This window comes from Anastrepha obliqua, chromosome 3, assembly GCF_027943255.1.
Source record: "Anastrepha obliqua isolate idAnaObli1 chromosome 3, idAnaObli1_1.0, whole genome shotgun sequence".
Classification (NCBI taxonomy): Eukaryota; Metazoa; Arthropoda; class Insecta; order Diptera; family Tephritidae; genus Anastrepha; species Anastrepha obliqua.
Window position 1 is genome coordinate 49,212,455 of NC_072894.1, and position 21,021 is coordinate 49,233,475.

Here is a 21,021-nt window from a genome sequence, read left to right on the forward strand (position 1 = left end):
TTAAACAAAAAATATATTTACTTTCGACTAATTACTAACTCAAAATATTTAAATGGTCTCAAGTAAGAAAATCTTGAAACCTAGAAAGTAAGACAAAACTATGAATTTGTATCACCCTGCATTGCACTACACTTTAGTCACAATGTGCGTTGCATATAAACTTGTGTTGCATACTTTTAGGAGAGCGATGATAAATATTCGCTCTTGTTACGCCGGTTTCGTGTAGCATGCGCATAACTCAACTGCTGTGCTTAAGTAGCAACAAAATTCAAACTATAGTAGGTGGTTCCATGGTGTAATGGTTAGCACTCTGGACTCTGAATCCAGCGATCCGAGTTCAAATCTCGGTGGAACCTAAGAGATATACTTTTTATTCTTATAAATATTATATAACATTTATTTATTTTAATTTCCTACCACATCCTTACCTTTTTGACGAAGAAATCTGTACTACTTATATCTGTGGTCTCGAGTGCAAAGGCGATAAATTTGAAAATTACGTCTTATATGAAACTTATGAAATGTAGAGGAAGCAAAGAAAATGTATGGAGCAAGTTATAGAGAACACGACTCGTAGTGTGACAAGAGCTGTCCTTTGTTTAAAATAAATAAAATTAGTTTCTAAATTAGTAATAGCGCACACGTTATTGGCATGCTTTTGGTCAAATTTATGCCGCAATTTGTTTGGAAGTTTTTATGTTTGCCTAAAAATAAAGAAGGATATAATTTTATACCACCGCCGAGCGGCAGATGGCTTATAAAATTTATAATTTCTTGCCTATAGCTACATATACATATATTCAAGGTGAAGTCCAAAATAAACAAGACTGGCGTCATGAAAATGTTTTTGATGGCGCCGTATTTTTAATGAGTTAGTGCGTTAGAAGCTATTTACATCTCTAGCTGACTTCAAGTGAAAGCTTGGTGACATTCGGTTCAGTGGAAGCGAAGGTATTGCGTCTAAGTGTCGATATGTTGGTATCATCGGTACAAAAATGAGTTTAAAATCGGTATAAAGTTTACCGAAACATTTGAATTGATGAAACAAGTTTATGGCGATGATTGTCTATCTCGTGCCAGACCTCATGAGTGGTTTACACGTTTCAGAGATGATTGTGGACTCATAAATGGCAATGAACATACGGGCCGCCCAAAATTAGTAATCACCGAAAACTCCATCGAAGTTATTCGTAAATTTATCAAAAATGAACCGAAATCATCGTTGAAACTCATAGAATCGGAGTTGAATATCTCTAAAACCTCGATTTAACATTTAGCATTTTAACTGATGATTTGGACTTACGAATGGTCTCTGCACGTTTCATTCCACTCAAGTTAACTAAGGACCAAAAATTGCTCAGAATTTTACATTCGAAAGACCGCATTAAAGAGGCGAGAAAAGGCGAGAACTTCCTTTACAATATTGTAACTGGTGATGAAACGTGATGTTTCTAACATGAACCTAAAATTAAGCGTCAAAGTGCCGAATGGAAGATCCCAGAGGAGCCACCACCCAAAAAGTCGGGTTTGGAATAGTCAAAAACCAGGGCGATACTCATTTATTTTTCCGTTTCCAAGGGAATCGTCCACAAGTAGTTCGTTCCAACGGTCCAAAGCGTCATTGCAATTTTCTACCGTGGCGTTTAATGCATCGCATTCGTCGAATTCGCTCTGAATAACGTGATCCACACTTGTGACTGATTTTTTTTTTAACTAGAAATCTCATTTTAACTATCAACCATTCACCTGATACGACTCCCTGTGACTTCTACCTATTCAGAAAATTACATTTGGCCATGAGAAGAAAACGTTTTGCATCCGTAGAGGCCATCCAAAAGGCTTGTACCGACATCCTGAAGGACATTCCGGTCAATTACCTAAAACACTCTTTCGAAAAGCTTTTAGATCGCACAAAACAGTTTATCGCGGCCAGAGGGAACTATTTTGAAGAAATAAACTCGAAGTTATCAGAACAAAGCTCCTGTCGTTTATATTTTAATTAACTCAGCCTTGTTGATTCTGGACTTCACCTTGTATATGTAATTGACGCATACACCCTTTTTGGGTGTTTGGCCGTGCTCCTCCTGCTATTTGTGGCGTGCAGCCGACTCCGAACGGCAGATTTTTTTCATGAGGAGCTTTTTCATGACAGATATATGCTCGTAGGTTTCTCATTGCCTGCCGAGGGGCGGCCGCTATTATGTTTTCCTTTATTTTTGGTCTTTCGCCGAAATTCGAGTCTACGTTCTCTCTGAATTCCGAATGGCAATTACGCACCAACCCATTCGGCTACGGCGACCACCAATAGCTATAAACAAAATAAAAAGCATTTTTTTATAATTTTTATATTTAATACATTGGGTGTAAAAGGTAAAAGGGGTCGGATGTGAAGGTTTCACTTTCGACATGTCAGAGAGATATTTCCAAATTTACTGTCCCACTTCTTTCCCAATTCTGACGGAGTTAATGGTGTTCCCCATCGTAATTTTTTCACAGCCGAGTATCTCTTATCATCAAACCAAACTATCAACCATTAAATCCAACAGAGACTCGCCAACAAATGCTTTTTTGGACTAAGTAGACAATTCTAGCATATAGCAAATAATGTCCTCTCACCGTGCCCATCTTATTGTACGACGAGGAAAATGGATGGTGACAACATTAGATAAGGCTCACCTTTAAATGTACGATAGCAAGATTCTGGTAAAAGTCTTTGAGTATTGACGATGCACTATATCGCAGACGGTTTTGCTGCCCAGGTCCTAACGTACGAATTGATTCATATGATCTAGACCTGAAAGTATTCAATGCAGAGCAGGAGGAAGGTCTCTTTTGAGTTAAAAAAAAAAAACGAAAAGAAGAAGACCTTTGCTTCACTGGCGCCCGTTAGGACGTGAAAAATATGACTGGTGAGCTTTGTGGAACTCGGTTAAATCACAGCCTTCTTACTATGCCAATTAAGACGGCAGGAAGATGTAAATACATATGCATTTAAATTATAGATGATTTCCCTCTGGAAAAGAACCGTCAATATGGTAGAGACATCGAGATTTTACTCGGCCAATAATGGCAAACTTGGGATCATCAAAAAACCATCTTACGTTCGTAGGCGCCATAAAGTGCTAAGACGTCCCATTATTGAAACATATAAGTATACTCGTTTTTATAGACGCATACCAAAAACTAATAGAAGCTCGACTCAATAAAAAAAGAGGTTTACTGATTATTTTCTCTTTTCTTTGAATATTGACATTCAGAATAATTTATTGAAACTATTTTAATCACAAATCAATTTTTTATCGAAGATCGTCTTATCGACTGTAGAAGTAACTATTTTATTTAAGAAATTCCGAAATTATCAACATTTCCTTTTTAATTTTTGTTCATAATATAAAACTCTGTCTTTAATTTACCCTTTCCTACCCCGTGCTGGTGGCATTTTAGTCGTTGTAGTTTTTATTGTTGGTGTCGTACTAGTACTAGTCAACTCTGTAGTCTCCACGAACATATCAGTGACTAGCTCAGCTATTGAAACGTTCATTTGCTTACCGGAGTCACTGGGTATGCTGATCTGGAACTGCAGTAACACAACGAGATAAGTGACCATTGTAGTGAGCAACTGAAATAATAAAAAATCAATATTACTTGTATAGTATATCTGTCCTCTTAACTCTATAAATTTGTTTTTGGTACATATTTAAATAACTGTGTATGTACTTATGTATGTAATATACTTTGTACTCACTCCTTTGAAGAGGTTCCTATTTACATCGAAAAATCCGCCACAGTTAATGTTTGACGGATTCATTTCCGTAGCGCGTATAAACATATTTATCTCTGTTTGCGCATCAGAGTTCATCCAATTCAATTCAACCATTAGTAACTTTTTCTGAAAATTCGTACGCACATTGAAGGAGGCATAATGGGCCTTATCGCAAATGTAGAAAAGCAGGAATACATTCCAGATGGCTGTTATGGCCAAACCGATGTCCTTAATACCGAAACCTTCAGAAAGCTGAGACATTAGACCATAAACCGAAAGTGTGATAATGAAGAAGAGATATAGGTTGAGAAAAGTGAAGGTATAACAGGTGGCATTTCCGATATCACGTGTCAACTTGCTCAGGCGTAACCATAGGGCGCGATAATCGGCGACCATTGCGGCGGGGCCGATGTGACGTAAAGCCTTTTACCCGCCATCAGAGGGCAAAAAAAAGCAGAAACGTTTTAAAAAATTAATTTAAAATACATTTTTTTTACATGGCATGTTTACCCTTTGAAAACGTTCACCTAGAATATTTGCAGTCATACTGAGGCTTTCACAAATTATAAACCACCAGGCACCCAACATGGCAGTCAAGTTGTCTAAGATGCAGTAGGGAATTACCTAAGAAATTTATAAAATGCTTATAAATACTAAACTTGCAAAACTAATAAATATGCACACAAATTCCAATTTCTTCAAATGAGTTAACTAATATTATATTTACTTTAAAATCATGCGCTTTAAAAAGATTCCAAAATATCAATTATGCTTGCAAATTTATTTCGTTTCTCTCAAAATAGGTCCCTTAAAGTGATAGGCTTCTTCGAATGAACAATTTCATCATCATATTCCGCGATTATATTGAGTTCTTTCCAAAAATTCGCTTCCAAATATTAGTTTCGGGAAAAATAAATCTATTATTTATATATTTTATTTGGCGCAAATGGTTTAAAACTGTTTCGTGGACAATCTTTAGCTCCTGAGCGATGCTACGACTATTAACATGCCGATCAATTTAGAATATTTCTATGATTTTATCGACATTATCAACATTTTCTTTGACATCGAAAATGCCTTAACGGAATCGACGAAACCAAAATTGCACGCAATTAGCTGTTACCATACTCGGCACCATAAACACCATTTACAGTTTCAGCGGCCTGGCTTGCATTTCCCCCTTTATCATAGTAAATTCATTAAAATTTCACATTCATGCATACATATACTTACATACTTAGAATTAATTTATTCATCTCACAAGAAATAGTGTATTTGCGCATGCAATATACCGACGGCAAATAATCATGAAAGAAAAATGTACAAGTCTGCTGTTATTTTATTTTGCCTAACACCAAATCTAAGCATTTTACATTTCAATGCAAACCGTATATTTAATTCTGTTAACCACGCTCCGCTATGTTAACTCTCTTATGTTTACTTTTCCAAGGCCGTGGTGAAATAATACAAATTTCTTAGCCGCGTTTTGTTAGCATTTGACATTTAACCTGCTCATTCGTTCCTGAGCCTTCTCTATAAATTTACGTTCTCTGGTAAAACTGTAAAATGTACTGAATTTTCTCTTTCTTGACTTCCATTGTTAACATCCTGTAACTCACAACTGAATGGAACAAACAGCAAAATAATTTTTTTAGTGTGAAATGTTACGAGATATCGATCACTACAGCGATTTACCGAGAAAATAATGGATTTCTTTTCCCCCAAACTTATACATATATTCCATGCGGAAATTTGATGAATATGGAAATTGTGCGACGAATAAAAATTTAGCCAAAACTAAACATTATGTAACTTGCAAAATGGAGAGATCCTTTTGGTCAAGCATTGTGTGCTGTGTTGAACATTCGAACGAACCTTTAAGACTAACAAAGCTGTTAGCCTGTTGATTTTTTTATAATCATAACACATGGGTTGAAAAGTCTCGGGCCTAACAAAGAAAACACGTTTTTTTGTTTGTTCAAAATTAGCTTTATTCAACAACGTAATTTCCATCAAGAACAAAGCAATCATTCCAGCGCCGCTTTAACATTTCAATACCATTTTGCCTCAGTTTCAGCGATTACCTCTTCATTCGAGAGAAATTTCTTACCGGCGAGCATTTTTTTAGGTCTGCGAACAGCCAGTAGTCGCTGAGAGATAAATCTGACGAATGCATTGTTTTGATTGACTTGTGACACGGTCTTGATGAAACAACATTTTTTTCTTTGCCATATGCAGACGTTTCTTTGCAATTTCGGCATCCAAACGCTCCAATAATATTCATAGTATTTCCCATCTAAAGATAGTCGATGAATATTACACCACGCACATCCCAAAATACTGAGGTCATAACCTCTCCTACCGATTGCCGTGCTTTCGGGCGTTTTGGACGAGGCTCACCAGTTGCTGGCGACTCAGATGACGATCGTTTAATTCCAGAATGAGTGATGGATGCCTGCTTCATCCCTTATCACAAATTGATGCAAAAATTCTGGTTTTTTACATTTAAACAGCTAAACGCTGCCCAGAATCATCAACATGTTCTGTCAACAGTGGTCAACAGTGACCAAACGCGGCACCCACTTTGAATAGAGTTTTTTCATAGTCAAATTCGAAAGCAATATAAAGCCACCACGTTCTTTTGATATCTTTACGAGGTCAGCTAACTCACGCCACTTCACTTTTCGATCATTCAAAACGATTTTGTGGATTTGTTTGATGTTTTTTGGTGTTACCGCCTCATTTGAACGTCCACTGCCTTGTGCATCATTGGTGTCTCTACGACCGCGTTTGGATTCAACAAACCATCGTTTTATTATTGTTTCTGATGGAACGAAGTCCCCATAATACTTTTCAAGCCATTACTTCGCTTGGATGGTATTTTTTTCCATCAAGAAGCAGTAAGTGTAAAATTAAAACACAAAACTCTTTTTCATTCATTGTTTTGCGAATAACAAAAATATCCTTAGCAGTCACTCTTAACACAATAACTCACGAACTATTAAATAGAATATCATGAAATTTTAACAGCTGCCTTTTAAAAGTTAGTAAAAACTGAAACAGAGGGGAATGTAAGCCATCTATGTGTTAGGGCCGGGACTTTTCAGCCCATGTGTTATATTTTATTTTTCCCTCCACGTTTCCACAATGAATGAAATTAGGATTCTAGTCCAAACAGCATAACATACAAAACAACATGAAACATAAGAGAATGCGAAAAAAATGTTTCTCAGTACCTAAGCCATGTAAATCGAACAGAGAAAACAGAAAATTTTATTCAGCATTCATGCGACCATTCCTACAGGATGGTATGGTAAAATTAAAGACATGAATTACTCAATCCCCAAACCTAATTTTTAAGTAATGTCTAAGTAAATTTTTTCTAAATTAAAAAAAAATCGAAATACATATAATTTTTATACAACAACTAATACGCTTACTTGAATGAACTGAAAGTCCGCCATTGTTATATGGGTTATGACTACCGACAAAATAGATAATACCGGCAAAACCACCGCAATCATAGTGGTTTTCCGAAATAGATTCAAAGGCACACTATGGCCCGATATTTGATAATACAAAATCTGAAAATTATAAAAAGAAAGATTCATGAAAAAAAGTTAGAGAATAGGGCGGATCATTTGAAAAAGTCTTAAATTTATGTACCTCAAATTCATCCCAGTCGTTCCATAGTTTTGCGATTTTACGTGCTTCCCACCATAATATTGGAACCATTAATAGTGGTAAAATATTTACAAGAAACAGGTAAGCAATAACAGCTTCTTCGAATGGTCCACTCAATGATGTCACAATTTTTATGCGATTTTTGGCCACATAAAAAACATAGATCTAAATAAAACCATACTAAATATATATGCATATATATGTACATAACCTAATTAAGGGTATTCAAGAGTACGATTAAAAAATATGGCAAGAGCAGATTATTTGGCCGGAACACCAATAAAATACTGTTAGGTCAAATCAGCTGATTGATTACCATATTTTTCTCTCTCTTAAAAATATTGATCTGCCTAAATACCCCTATTGCATACCTTGCGTGTTTAGTGCAAGACTATCATAATTATGAACATAAATCGAAGTTCAATTCTTTATGATTCGGAACAAAATATACATAAAAACATTTTTTTGTCACAATTGAATTTTTTACGAAATAAAAGTCATTATTTGATAACAATTTTTGCTTTTATTATCATCTAGGAGCACTAAATTATAATAATCCTTCATTAAACGAACACTCCATTGAAACTTTTATTGATATTTATAAAACTTTCCGCTAAAAGAACGAAGAATACGAGTGAATAACCAAAAGCTATCGAGTTTAGGCGAAATTTAGCTTTACCGGCCGCTCGTCGCGTTATGGGTAAAACCCCAATTATATGCAAAAACCATTGAATTGGTGCAATGTTGTTGTAGAAAACATTCTACAAAAATAAAAATTCAAATATTAATTAAAATGCAACAACTTGTAAGGACAAAGAGACAATTTTGTTACAATTCCTCCTCAGATGAATTGTATATTATTTAAGTTTATTTTTTCAGTATTCAGCTCATTTTTCGCGTTAGACAGTGGCAGGATATCTGGTTGTGCGCTGAGTTTGGAACCCGCGACGTAGAAATCCTTCCCCAATGAAAACGACAACAAAGCCCCGAATGAGAACTGCTTATTCTGACCGCTGCAAACGAACTATGGACTATGATTTGAGGGCATGCGTCTGGAATGTCCGGTCGGTTAATAGGGAAGGTGACTCTGCCCGGCTGGTTGATGTCCTCGTGATAGTAAAGGCTGACATCACTGCCATTCAAGAAATGCGATGGACTTGGCAAGGCAAGAAGAGCATTGGACCTTGCAACGTCTACTACAGCTGCCATGTAAAGGAGTGCAAGTCCGGTGTTGGATTTATATTGAGAGAGAGACTTCGTCGCCGAGTACTGTCGTTCACTTCGGTGGACGAGCGTCTCGCAATAATCCGCATCAAAGCGAAATTTTTCAACATCTCGCTCATGCGCGGTCCTGCCCCGATGGAAGGAAAAGACGATGCGACCATACATTCCTTCCATGAGAGCCTGGAACGTTCCTATGAGCGCTCCCTCGCACGACATAAAAACTGTGCTTGGCGTCTTCAACGCTATAGTGGGCAAGGAGAGAATTGTTGGTCTCACAATCGCAAAGTGCAGCCTGCACAACGAAATATCCGATAACGGACAGAGGCTGATCGTCTTCGCCGGAGCTCGAAACATGGTAGTCTTCAGCACTAGATTCCAACATAAAAAATCACACCAAGCTACGTGGCTGTCTCCCCATCGAGAATCGAACAACCAGATCGATCATGTTGCGATAGATGGAAACACACACTTCTAGTATTTTAGATGTACCTATGATCCGAGGTCCATCGGCTAGAATCACTACCTTGTTGCATTCAAGCTGCGCACATGCCTCTGTGAGAGGCGTATGAGTGCGAGGAGCTTAAGATGTTGGCCAGGAAAAGAACTCCCGAAAAGTTTGCCACAAAGTTCCGCGGCTTACAGCGATCTGGTGACTGACATCCAGAGCATGCTTTAATTATGGAGGGAACACTTCGCAAACCTACTAAATAGTGGGGTGAGAATAGTGATAACGCGACTAAAGAACAACAAAGCCGCGGGTGCCGACGGACTGCCGGCTGAGCTATTCAACCATGGCGGCGAGGAGCTGGTAAGGTGCATGCATCAGCTTCTATACAAAATATGGTCGGCTGAACACATGTCTGCCGATTGGAATTTAAGTGTGATCTGCCCAATCCATAAGAAGGGCGATCCTGCAATCTGTGGGTATTAGTCTTCTAATATCGCCTGTAAGGTTCTAGCGACCGTATTGTATGAAAGTCTACCATTGACCAAATATTTACAATACGCCAAATCTTGAAAAAGACCAATGAAAGAAGAATCGACACACACCATCTTTTCGTCGATTTCAAATCTGCATTCGACAGTATGAAAAGGAGTTATCTGTATGCCGCGATGTCTGAATTTGGTATCCCCACAAAACTAATACGGCTATGCAAAATGGCGTTGATCAATACTTGCAACCCCATCAGAGTTGGGAAGGACTTCTCCGAGCCGTTTTTTACCAAACGAGGTTTCAGACAGGTGACTCGCTGTCGTGTGACTTCTTTAACCTGATACTGAAAAAGACCTTAACAACCGCGCTGTTAGTTCTGCATTCTCCAAACTGGATAAAGAGGCAAAGCGAATGGGTCTGGTGGTGAACGAGGACAACACGAAATACTTCTTTCTTCAAACAAACAGTCGGCGTACTCGCGTATCGGCACCCACGTCGCTGTTGACAGTTCTGATTTCGAGGTTGTAAAAGACTTCGTTTATTTAGGAACCAGCATTAACACCGCTAACGATGTCAGCCTTGAAATCCATTGGAGAATATCTCTTACTAACAAGTACTACCTTGGGCGGAGTAAGCAATTCTATAAGGCTCTCATAATGCCTGTCTTAAGGTATGGGGCAGAAACTTAGACGATGACAATATCCGATGCGGCTTCGCTTGGAGTGTTTGAGAGAAAAACTCTGCAGAAGGTTTTTGGACCTTTGCACGTTGGCGAGTACCGTAGGCGATGGAACAATAAACTGTATGAACTTTACGACGACATAGATATAGTCCAGCGGCTACGTTGGCTGGGTCAACGCCCCAGCTCTGAAAGTATTCAATGCCTTACCAGTTGGTGGTAGGAGAGGTAGAGGAAGGCCTGATCTACGTTGTAAAGATCAGGTGGAGAAAGACTTGGCTTCACTTGGTGTATCCAGCTGGCGCCAGTTAGCACGAGAATGAAACGACGGGCGCGCTTTGTTAAATTTGGCCAAAATCGCGAAAGCGGTTATCGCGTCAATTAAGAAGAAGAAGAGTCTTTAATTTCGCAATTTCCTATCGCTAAGTTGGGCACAAGTCCCATTTAATTCGTCCCTTTCATCCATTGAAGTTGAAGCATTTGTAGCTCGGGATTCAGTAGAGCAGGATGTAATAGTGTCCCGGTAGAAAGTTTAATCTCTCTGTGCACTCTAGGATGATTGAGGATTTTATCTTCAATGATGGCACAGCGTTTTTGAGCTGTCTGCTGAAAATGTTATCCGATGGCTGACTGACTTTGACTGACCCGTACAACTGGGAAAGATGTATAATAACCAACAAAGGTGACTCGTCTGAAAACTGCCAAGGCGAATGGTCATTAAACTGCCTTCATTTTAAAAAATATATTTGTTTTATTACAACAGAAAATGTCGATTAGCGGGGCCATTGATCCAATTTACGCGAATTTATAAAACAGGTTCATTGAAAAATGGATCTTTCGACCCGCAAAGTCGTAACGGATATTTGATCCATGTCACATTGGAAAACCCTTATACATATATGTATACATCTTCTATATATATAAAAATGAAATGATGTTCGTTTGTACGCATTTTTTTGGGCCGATACGAGGCCAATTAAATTCGTTCTTTTTTCATATTATAGGGATCCACTAGGGGAAGGTTTTTAGCAAAAAAAAATTTCTTTTAAATATTTTCTTCATATAAAAAAAAGAAAAAATCAAAATATTGTACAAAACAAAACTTGCTCGATTCTTAGATTAAAGTAAGTTTCGAATCGACATGCATTTTATGTGTACAACTTTTTTTGAATTTTTCGTTATTGTATACAGAAATTTCAAATGATTCGATTGAAAAATTTTTTTTTTTTTATTTCTTCCATAAAATATTACACCTGTCGTTAGACAATAAGTAATTTGATTTACAAAAAGATGGAATGAGAGTGATATTGAAGGGCCAATGCCCCCAAGCTCATTTAGAAGAAATATATACATATTATTTAAAAACAAGTGGTTAACAAACAATGACATATACGATTAGTTGACAATTGATTACAAGGATTTTGCAAGATCTGTTGGTGTTTGACGGTTAAGCCGACTTTGGGTAGATTTTTCTTTATTTGGTAGTCTTCTCATCATAGGATTTGTATGCGTTAATAGTCTATTTATGTGTCTTCTGCTAGCGCTTTGTATTGTTTCATCAATAGTATCGATGTCAAGGTCGCAATGAATATCTGCGTTAGGTATGTACCAAGGTGCATTAGTTAAGGTCCTAAGTATTTATGAAAATAATGTTTCAATTCAATTGAGCAATGCTTTCTTTGACCAATTCTATATGGAAATGAATGCGTTTGCAAACGATGTTTTCGGCTATGAACAAATGTTGGAATCGAATGAAAAAGGAAAGAAACGCGAAATGATAAAAAAAATTCTTGGAAAATTTAAAATGAATGGTGCTTCATTGGAAAAATTCAAAGGTAATAAGAACATACACAAGATAAAGTTAGAATTCGAATTTTTAGATTTATTTTGTTTATTTCTCATTTTTTCAGAAGTACACCACACAACAACTCATTCCAACTCTGATTTTGAAATCCTGTTGGAATTGATGATCGATAATTTTGTCACTATAATGGTCAATGGAAATTTGCGTGTATCAGATCCTGCATATTATTTACCATATCAACTTTTTATGGAACATATGGACCAAATGAACACAAAAAAATAATTTAGTTTTGTTTTGATTTTTTGCAACATTTTGGTTTTCAGTTAATACAATAAAAACAATACTGTTTTTTCGTGAACACAAAATTCTAAATTTATTACGTTGTTTGTTTAGAATTTTTTTAGAAAAAAAGTAAATTTTTTGGTTTTGAGGAAATTTGTTTATTGTTGCTATTTGTGAAAGCGTAGATATTTGTAAGTATTTGACTATAACCCTAAAAGTTAATGGAATACCACTATGACACATAGAAAACATTTTTTCAAAGGGGTGTTTTTCGAAAATTATAAAAAAAATTGTTTTCAAAAATTTTGAAGAAATAAAGTAAAATAAAAGAATTTCGAAAGCATGAAATTTTTTCAAAACCAAATTTTCCTCAAAGAGATAAAAGAAATTTCTTCGAAGAGGTGTTTTTCTAAAATTACAAAAAAAAAAAATTTCAAAAATTTTAAACAAATAAAATAAAATAAAACTTTTTCAAGGGTATGAAATTTTTTCAAAACAAAATTTTCTGAAAACCAAACAAAATTAAAAAAAAAAGGTGTTTTCAAAGCATTTCATATTCCACTATTAATAGAGAATACATTTTTTCGAGGGGGTGTTTTTCAAAGCGGAAAAAAATCTTTTTTAACAAATCAATTTAAACTTTTGCAAAAGTATGAAATTTTTTCAAGAACAAAATTTTCTCAAAAACGTTAAATTAAAAAAAATAGTTTTTTCAAAATATTTAATTTTCAGCAATTAACTGAGAAGAAATTTGTTAGAGCGAAGTGTTTTTCAAAACTTCAAAAAACACTTTTTAACCAAAAAAAATAAACCTTTTTTCAAAAACAACAGGAATTATAACATTGCCTAACAATTTTTGCACTTTTGCACAGTCTAAAGAGGCATTGATACAGAGTGTATTTACAAACATAGTTCAACATTACAAAAACCATGATTGACTCAGCGAAAGAGCAATTTTAGCTGGGAAAAATAAGGACGTCAATGATATAAATTCAGCTATTTTAGATCAAATACCTGGTGACATAGTTGCGTATAAGTCAATGGACACTATTACTGATCAAGATGAGGTCGTAAATTATCCAACTGAATTCTTAAACTCACTCGATTTGCCAGGCTTACCACCTCATAATTTACGATTAAAAATTGGAGCACCGATTATTATGCTGCGCAATAGTAATGTGCCCCGACTTTGCAACGGTACCAGACTCGCTGTGAAGAAGCTAATGGGTAACGTTATCGAAGCAACAATTTTGAAAGGGAAGTACAAAGGAAAAGACATTTGAATACCCTGAATTCCACTGATTCCGGCGGATTTACCATTCGATTTCAAACGTTTGCAGTTCCCTATTCGCCTTGCCTTCGCTATGAGAATTAATAAGGCGCAAGGACAGTCTCTACAAATGTGCGGTATTAATTTAGAATACCCAATTTTTTCTCATGGACAATTGTATGTAGCTTGCTCACGAGTTGGCAAACCATCGTCATTATTCACGCGAAAGATGAAAAAACCAAAAACGTTGTCTACCAAAAAGTGTTACAATAAAGTTCGAATGAAATTGTATCAAAGAATTTGCTTTGTTTCGTATTAATTTTATTCTCTTTCAGCAAATCATTGAATTTATCGTCTAGCGAAGCGGGCGAGGGTACGCTAGTATAATTTAAATTTGAATTTTTTTAGCTAAAGCAAAATAAATTTTTAATATGTGCTTGAGTGCAGGCCCCCTTAGATATTATTAACTGGTTCGAAAGATCAGTTTTTTTATTCACAAAATTTTAAACCCGTTTCTTCTTTTGGAACCAATATCACCCACTTACTGGTCGAAAGTTTTCATTCAATGTAGTTATAGTTCCGACTGATGCTCGACTCCCTTGACTGCTGTTGGTATTATAATATGGGATATCCTCTTTATCTAGTAGGCCAGTGGAATATTTTCGCAGTCCGCTATTCTGACCGTTAAAAGTCGGCTTTACATTTAGAAAAACTGTGTCATGTTTCTTGCGACGATTATAACTATTAAACATCTCTTTTTTAATTAAATCTTTGTAAAAGTAGCACAACAATAAAAATGAAAACCTTTCCTACTCGTAGCCAAAATTGTACTATGCCCTTGTTCATTGTCGTCTGTCGTAATGTAGAGAAAACTTGCCGATTAAAGGAGGAGGTCAAGTGTAAGCATTAAAAATGGATTAGTTACATTGGCAGTTTTGTTTGTTTTTTATACTTTTGTTTACACTTACAAAGCTCTCTTAATGTCAACAAATACATAAGTTTCATAGCCAATAGTTGAATTCCGAATAAAAATGTTGTAATGAGAAGACGATGCAACTTCCTGTCGGGCAGCAGCGTGACCTTAACCCACAATTACAAACAGACTCTACCTAAACTAGCATGCATACCTACATACCAGCAGGCGAATTAATGTTTATGTACATTTCTATACAAATGTGTACGTACATATAGTACAAAAAATTAGTTTTATTATTTAACCCGAAAAACCTGTGGCTGAATAGTAGTGCTCGAATGAAGCTCCATTGTGTTTAGGTCATTCAAAATATAATGAAGAGTAAAATCCACAGCATTACACTTATTGATTGATGTACACAGGGCTAGTATCAGATTGTTCACCTACAACGCGTGTCCAAGTAGCACCTCCACTGTTTGACGCTCGTCTCGAAAACCGTCACATTGGAAAGTAAAATGCTCTGCATCTTCGATCGTGTGAATAGTAGGGGTTATATGTCAGCTTAAAACGGTGGAGATTCGACAGAAAAAATGCATGTCCGCTAATAAACTGCGTTAAATAAAAACCAGCGTCGCCGTGCTTCCTGGACACCCATGGTGCGATTTCAGTTATAAGCTTGTGGGTCCATAGGCACCTAGGTGTGTGATGGTGTTAGTGATTGGTCTATTGGCGGGACTGCTATGCCAAATTAGAATTTTGTGAGCAAATTCTAAGATGTAGTAAAATTGTTTTATAGTCTTTAAAATTTCGAAACGAGTTGTCGAGTTATACCATTTATAACTTTTAATTCTTTAATTTTTTTGTTTTGTAAATTAAAATGAATTAAAATGCGAACTACGGAAAAAATTATTTAAAGTGTGTTTAAAAAATTCAGTTCCATGAAAAACAGTAGTTTTAAGTATTTTGTAGTCCGAAATAAATTTATATAATATAAACAAAAAGAATTGTAGTGGGTGATTATTGTTTCGTACTATTGCCAGAAGGTAAGGAAACCCTTCTTGACGTAAGACGGATGCACGTCGAAAAGAATTTGACATTCGGCATTCGGATATTATTTTAAATATTTACTAGAATCACACTTAAATAATAAAATATTTCTTTTTTTTACAAATTATCCATCACTGATGAAGACCAACTACATTACAATTGGTAAGTTATGTTGATGTACCCTATTTACAAACGTGTATATGTTTTGCAAAATAATTGAATTAATTAAAAGTTTTCAGAGGAAAAATAGTAAACATGGTAAAATGTATCGTGCGCACGCTGTCAATTGGGGGTAATTTTGTATGCATTGCTTTCATTAGGAGAAATGGTGAGGTGAGTGTTATCAGTGATATACCAAGAATGATACTCAATTCACCTTGGTGATATGCATAGTTTGTAGAGTAGAAGTATGTAGAAAGTGAGAAATTTGATTTGATTTAGTAATTTCCCCGCCAAGGAGTTACCTAGTACCCTGCAAGAAAGCTGATTAACAAATGGGTCCAGGGAAACCGAACACCCAAAAACAGTCGGTAACGCGCCTTTATTCCAACCTCACCGGTGATGTGGAAATGCAATAATAAATTTTGCAATATTAAAATGCTATAAATTAACCACAGTTTCAGGCTCTAGGTAAAACAAGTAATACTTAAAATACCAACTTTTTCTAAATTAGGAATTTATTTATTCATAATAAAAAGTTATTTAATGTATTAGTACTATTTGTTTAATGAAATGAAAAAATAAATTAATTAAAGAATAAATTACAAATATCACTGCATTTTTTTTCTTTGTCAAATATTTAAGTATAAACATCTTTATTCCATACATCCGCTTAAACTTCTTGCATTTTTACAGTATAAATTTCTGAACGAGTCGTACTTTTATATTTTTTAACTACACTGACCAATTTTATCCGATATGACCAGTATTTTGCTTTAACTGAATTTTTATTTTGCTTAACTTTAATTTCGCCGACATAAAATAACGAATTGGATATCACGTTGAATATATGTCTTGCAAAAGCTAAAAAAAACTATCACAAAACTTTAAATACATCGCACTGATCCCACTATTATTATTATTAGAAGGCCATTACGCACTGCGACCAGAGCTGATCTATTGTGAAAGGCCTATTTTGTAACCCTAGAGTTTTAGGCTTTTTAAAAATTTTAGCACAGTTTTGGGTTTGTTGTTCCAAAGATTGCATGGAGATACTACGATACCACCAAGGTGGTGAAGTCTCTGTCTGCCCAACGCAGTACATTCACAAAGCACATGTTCTGAGCTTTCTATGTCCGTTTCGCAAAAGCGGCAGACATTGGTCTCGGATAGACCAATATTATTTAGATGGTACCTCAGGCTGCAGTGACCTGTAAGGTATCCTGTTAAAAGACGCAGATCTACTCTGTTTAGTGAGAGAAGTTTGTCAGATATTCCTTTGTTGGGACTTAGGAATAGTTTGGCTTGACGCTGACCGGCACAGTTTAGCCAGTGTGCGGCAAGTTTTTTTTTCCCATTTTCTAAGGAATTCATTAATGTGGCCTTTTGTCAGTCCACAGAAAGGCTCAGGGCCAGTAAGTTGCATATTTGCTCCTTGTTTTGCAAGGTCATCAGCCATTTCATTTCCCTCATGTCCTTCATGTCCCGGAATCCAACATAGTGTTACTGTGTTGAGGTTTCCTAACGTATTTAGAAGGTTTAGGCAATCATTTACCAATTTAGAGGTGATAGTTGTTGATAGAAGGGCTTTTTGGGGCGGTTGGCTATCTGAAAGTAGGTATGTAGATGTGGGTACCTTCATTTTCCTTCTAAGGCATTCTCTCACACATATTTCAATGGCATGTATTTCTGCCTGGAATATTGTTGGGTAGGATCCCATCGGAATCGATATCTGGAATTTGGGCCCATTGATTCCTGCCCCTGTTCTACCATTTTCCAATTTGGACCCATCAGTAAACCATAGCTGGGAGCCAGGTTTGAAAGTGATAGAGTTAGTTCTCCAGTCTGTTCGTTCATTAATTATAACTTGGAAGTTCCTGAAGAGTATTGGTTTGGGTGATAGTATATCATTCCTATGAAGAATGGGACTATGTAGGAAGTCTTTCAAGATCTTTAAATGTCCTTTCATATCCCCATTTTTAAGTTCAGATATACCTTTTAATCTTAAGGCACTCGAGCGAGCTTCCCTTTCAATTAGAATTGGAAGCGGTGGTATGTTCAGGAGCAACCCAATGCATCCGTGGGACATGTTTTCATAGCCCCTGTAATACCAACACATACCAGGCGATGCAGTTTGCTTAATTCGTTTGCTGCCTTTCTTTGCTTGACCCTGGGCCACCATGCTAAGGATGCATAAGTGACTATGGGTTTCACAACTGTGGTGAATGTCCAGAAGGTCATTCTAGGGTTTAGTCCCCATGTATTACCAAAAAGCCTTGTACAGGCAAAGAATGCCCTTGTGGCTTTTGAAGTAACTCTCTCAATATGGGAATTCCACGCAAGCGTTTTGTCAAGACTGACGCCAAGATAGTTCCCTTCTGTCGAGAGTTGAAGTATTGTTCCATTAAGGGTCGGACATTTGAGATTTATGTTCCTTCTCCTAGTAAACGGTACAAGTGTTGTTTTGGATGGGTTGATGGAGAGCCCTTTTTCCGTGCACCATTTGTTTATTATTGTAAGGGCTTGCTGCATGCGATCCGAAATGGTTTCCTCATGCCAGCCAAATACATAAACTACTAGGTCATCAGCGTAACCCTGAGTGTGAAATCCTAGGATATTCAGTTTGTGGAGAAGTTCATCTATGACTAGAGTCCACAAAAGAGGAGAAAGTACGCCACCTTGAGGGCAACCTCTTGTAGCTTTAATAGATTTGATTGTTCCTCCTAGTTCGGTGCTGATCGTCCTAGATTTTAGCATGAATATTATCCATCTAGTGATGGGTTCAGGTACCTCCTTTAGATATAGGGCATTATAGATTGCCTCATAGGAAGTGTTATCAAAAGCTCCTGATATGTCAATTAATGCACATAGAGCTATCTGTTTGGACTCAATAGCCTTTTCAATAACTGTTACCAGACTGTGTATTGCAGTCTTAGTGGATTTTCCCTGTTGATAGGCAAATTGAAGTCGATGCAGTGGGAATTTAGTTAGATTGTTTTCCCTAATATACTGATCAACTATCTTTTCCATTGTTTTTAGGAAAAATGAGCTGAGACTAATTGGTCTGTATGATTTAGGCAATTGTTCGGGTTTTTTCTCTACCTTTGGAATAAATACGACCTTTACCTCAGCCCATTTTGTAGGCACTAACACGAATCCATATTAAAAACAGCGTTTACTTTAAAAGCACATACAGGCTTGATAGATTTATGTTTGATTCAAAACCGAAAAAAATTAACTCCTGTCCTTTGCATTTTCAAAAAACCACACCAGAAATTTTATTTTATGATAAGTAACTATGACAAAATACTCGTATACGTAGCGCGTTCAAAATAGTATAATTTATATTTAGATAACTTCGCATGCTACGTAACATGTAATGCAATTCGGGTTCGCTTACTATTCGCACTAAAACCAAGAGGAATTTATTAAAGGTGGTGGCACTAGACCAACAACAATGTTTTGCACGTTTGATTGTCAAAACAAAGTATTGGCAAAGTTGGAAAGAAATAATGAATTCGCCTTGTTTTATTCCGAGCTGACAGCCACATGGACACGGCGAAAGAAAAAACTCAAATTAGCTAATTTATCGATACCACCTTCAATATATTCGCCTTGACTAAAACTTTTTTCGAATTCGTTCTGACGGCTATATGCCATAATGCTGCGTCGAAAACACTAAAGTCATCTGGTGACAGGGAACTTCGTAACTGTGAAGGAAAAACAAATGCAAATTGTAAAACCTGTCACAATTTAATTACAAAACTTTTTGATACGATTTTCTATGAAATTTAATCATTTTTTACGCAGTCATGTTACAGAGAGATCGTTTTGGAATCAGGTGATATCAGCTGTGAGCAGATTTTGACGACCAGATGAAAGTGTTTTTACTTATGGATCTACTAAAGCTAACCACTAAACCATTTTTTTATTCTATTATCCTTGGTCGAAAAAATTTCACCTGATTATACGCCGACTTTACGAAAATATTGTCATACGCCCCGTATGTTGCATATTAGTTGCATATTTCATATGAGAATAAAGTAAGAAAACAGCAAAAATGCAACACTTCCACAAAATACATATTTAATATAATAATACAAAGTAAATATGAATCGGCCCACATGAATATTTTGCATTTGAAGACGATTAAGTAATTCTCAATTTTTTTATTTTCACACAATTTATTTCTAGTAAATTATTTCACAAGTTATTAAAATTAATGGTGAATACTACATAAATAATTCATAAATTAAAAATAACTGTTATTTTTTTATAAACACAACATACTTTAAAAAATCAGAATTCATTGCTCACATAAGTATTTTGTTTCTGACTTGCAGTGCTGTAGAAATACTTGTATGTGAAGTTTATGTAATATTATTTTTGAAGTTGGTCTCTATGCGCCTTGGTATACTAGATTCGACTAACTTTCGCCAAAATTCGGCGTTATTTTCCCCATTTCTTAAGCAAAACAGCCTTAATGACGGAACAGCTACAAATAAACAAACTAAATTTGTTCAAATAACGATTTCAAAAATAACAATGAAAATACTTATGTATGTAAGCACAGAATTTCACTTCCACGCACGCTTTTTGTTAGTTTCATCTTAAGATTTACCTTTAGGCTAAAGATTTCACACACATGCAGTAATGAGCAATAAATTCACGAAATTAATCTACCCGTTCACATATGACGGATTATCTGCAAAATTGACAATCAGCTGTCAATACTGTTTTGAAAGATTTTTTTTCCATAGAAATTGGTTTGGTGGACTACTTTGAAGTTTTTGGTTTGTTTAATTATTATTAACGATATGAAGTACAGAAAAGGAGAAGGAATAGTTAATTTATTTGCGCTGTTAAATGCATAATTAATAATATTTAACAAAAATTTTATTGAAACTATGTCCAGAAGTCTGTTTTCTTTGCCGGCGCGCATTTTATTTAGTTTTTCCTTTGACGTATCTCTTTACATTCGAAAAAATAGTTGTCGATAACACAGGGTTGTATGTAAAAAAAGTTAATAGGTAATCAAGGATTATTCTATGATCTCAGATTTCTTGATAGAAATTTTGTATGAGTTATGTCGATTTTTAATTACGGAATGGGAGATAAGCACGAAAAAGTAGAATAATTTGTAATTTAGGCAGGTGACTTTTAAGTGATTACATAATCTAGTTAGGAAGATTTTTATATCATAGACTGAAATAAATTTTAAATGTAATGGAGGCAAAATAACATTTACTTAATAAAAATATG

The 21,021-nt window shown here is 35.8% G+C and overlaps 1 protein-coding gene and 1 non-coding gene across 2 annotated transcripts; one reads left to right on the top strand and one right to left on the bottom strand.

The window, feature by feature from the left end:
- The first annotated feature begins 284 nt into the window (after positions 1-284).
- Trnaq-cug (transfer RNA glutamine (anticodon CUG)) lies at positions 285-356 on the top strand. The gene has a single exon. It is a non-coding gene; the product is annotated as a tRNA-Gln (tRNA).
- Positions 357-3,409: 3,053 nt separating this feature from the next.
- Positions 3,410-14,436, bottom strand: LOC129241290 (gustatory and odorant receptor 63a-like). The gene is made up of 7 exons (XM_054877540.1): positions 14,186-14,436; positions 8,062-8,208; positions 7,430-7,612; positions 7,204-7,347; positions 4,274-4,387; positions 3,746-4,186; positions 3,410-3,619 (listed from the first exon to the last, which is right to left on the bottom strand). Exons 1-7 carry the CDS (start codon positions 14,390-14,392, stop codon positions 3,410-3,412), a joined length of 1,446 nt encoding a protein of 481 aa, XP_054733515.1. The 5' UTR covers positions 14,393-14,436.
- Between the last annotated feature and the right edge of the window lie 6,585 nt (positions 14,437-21,021).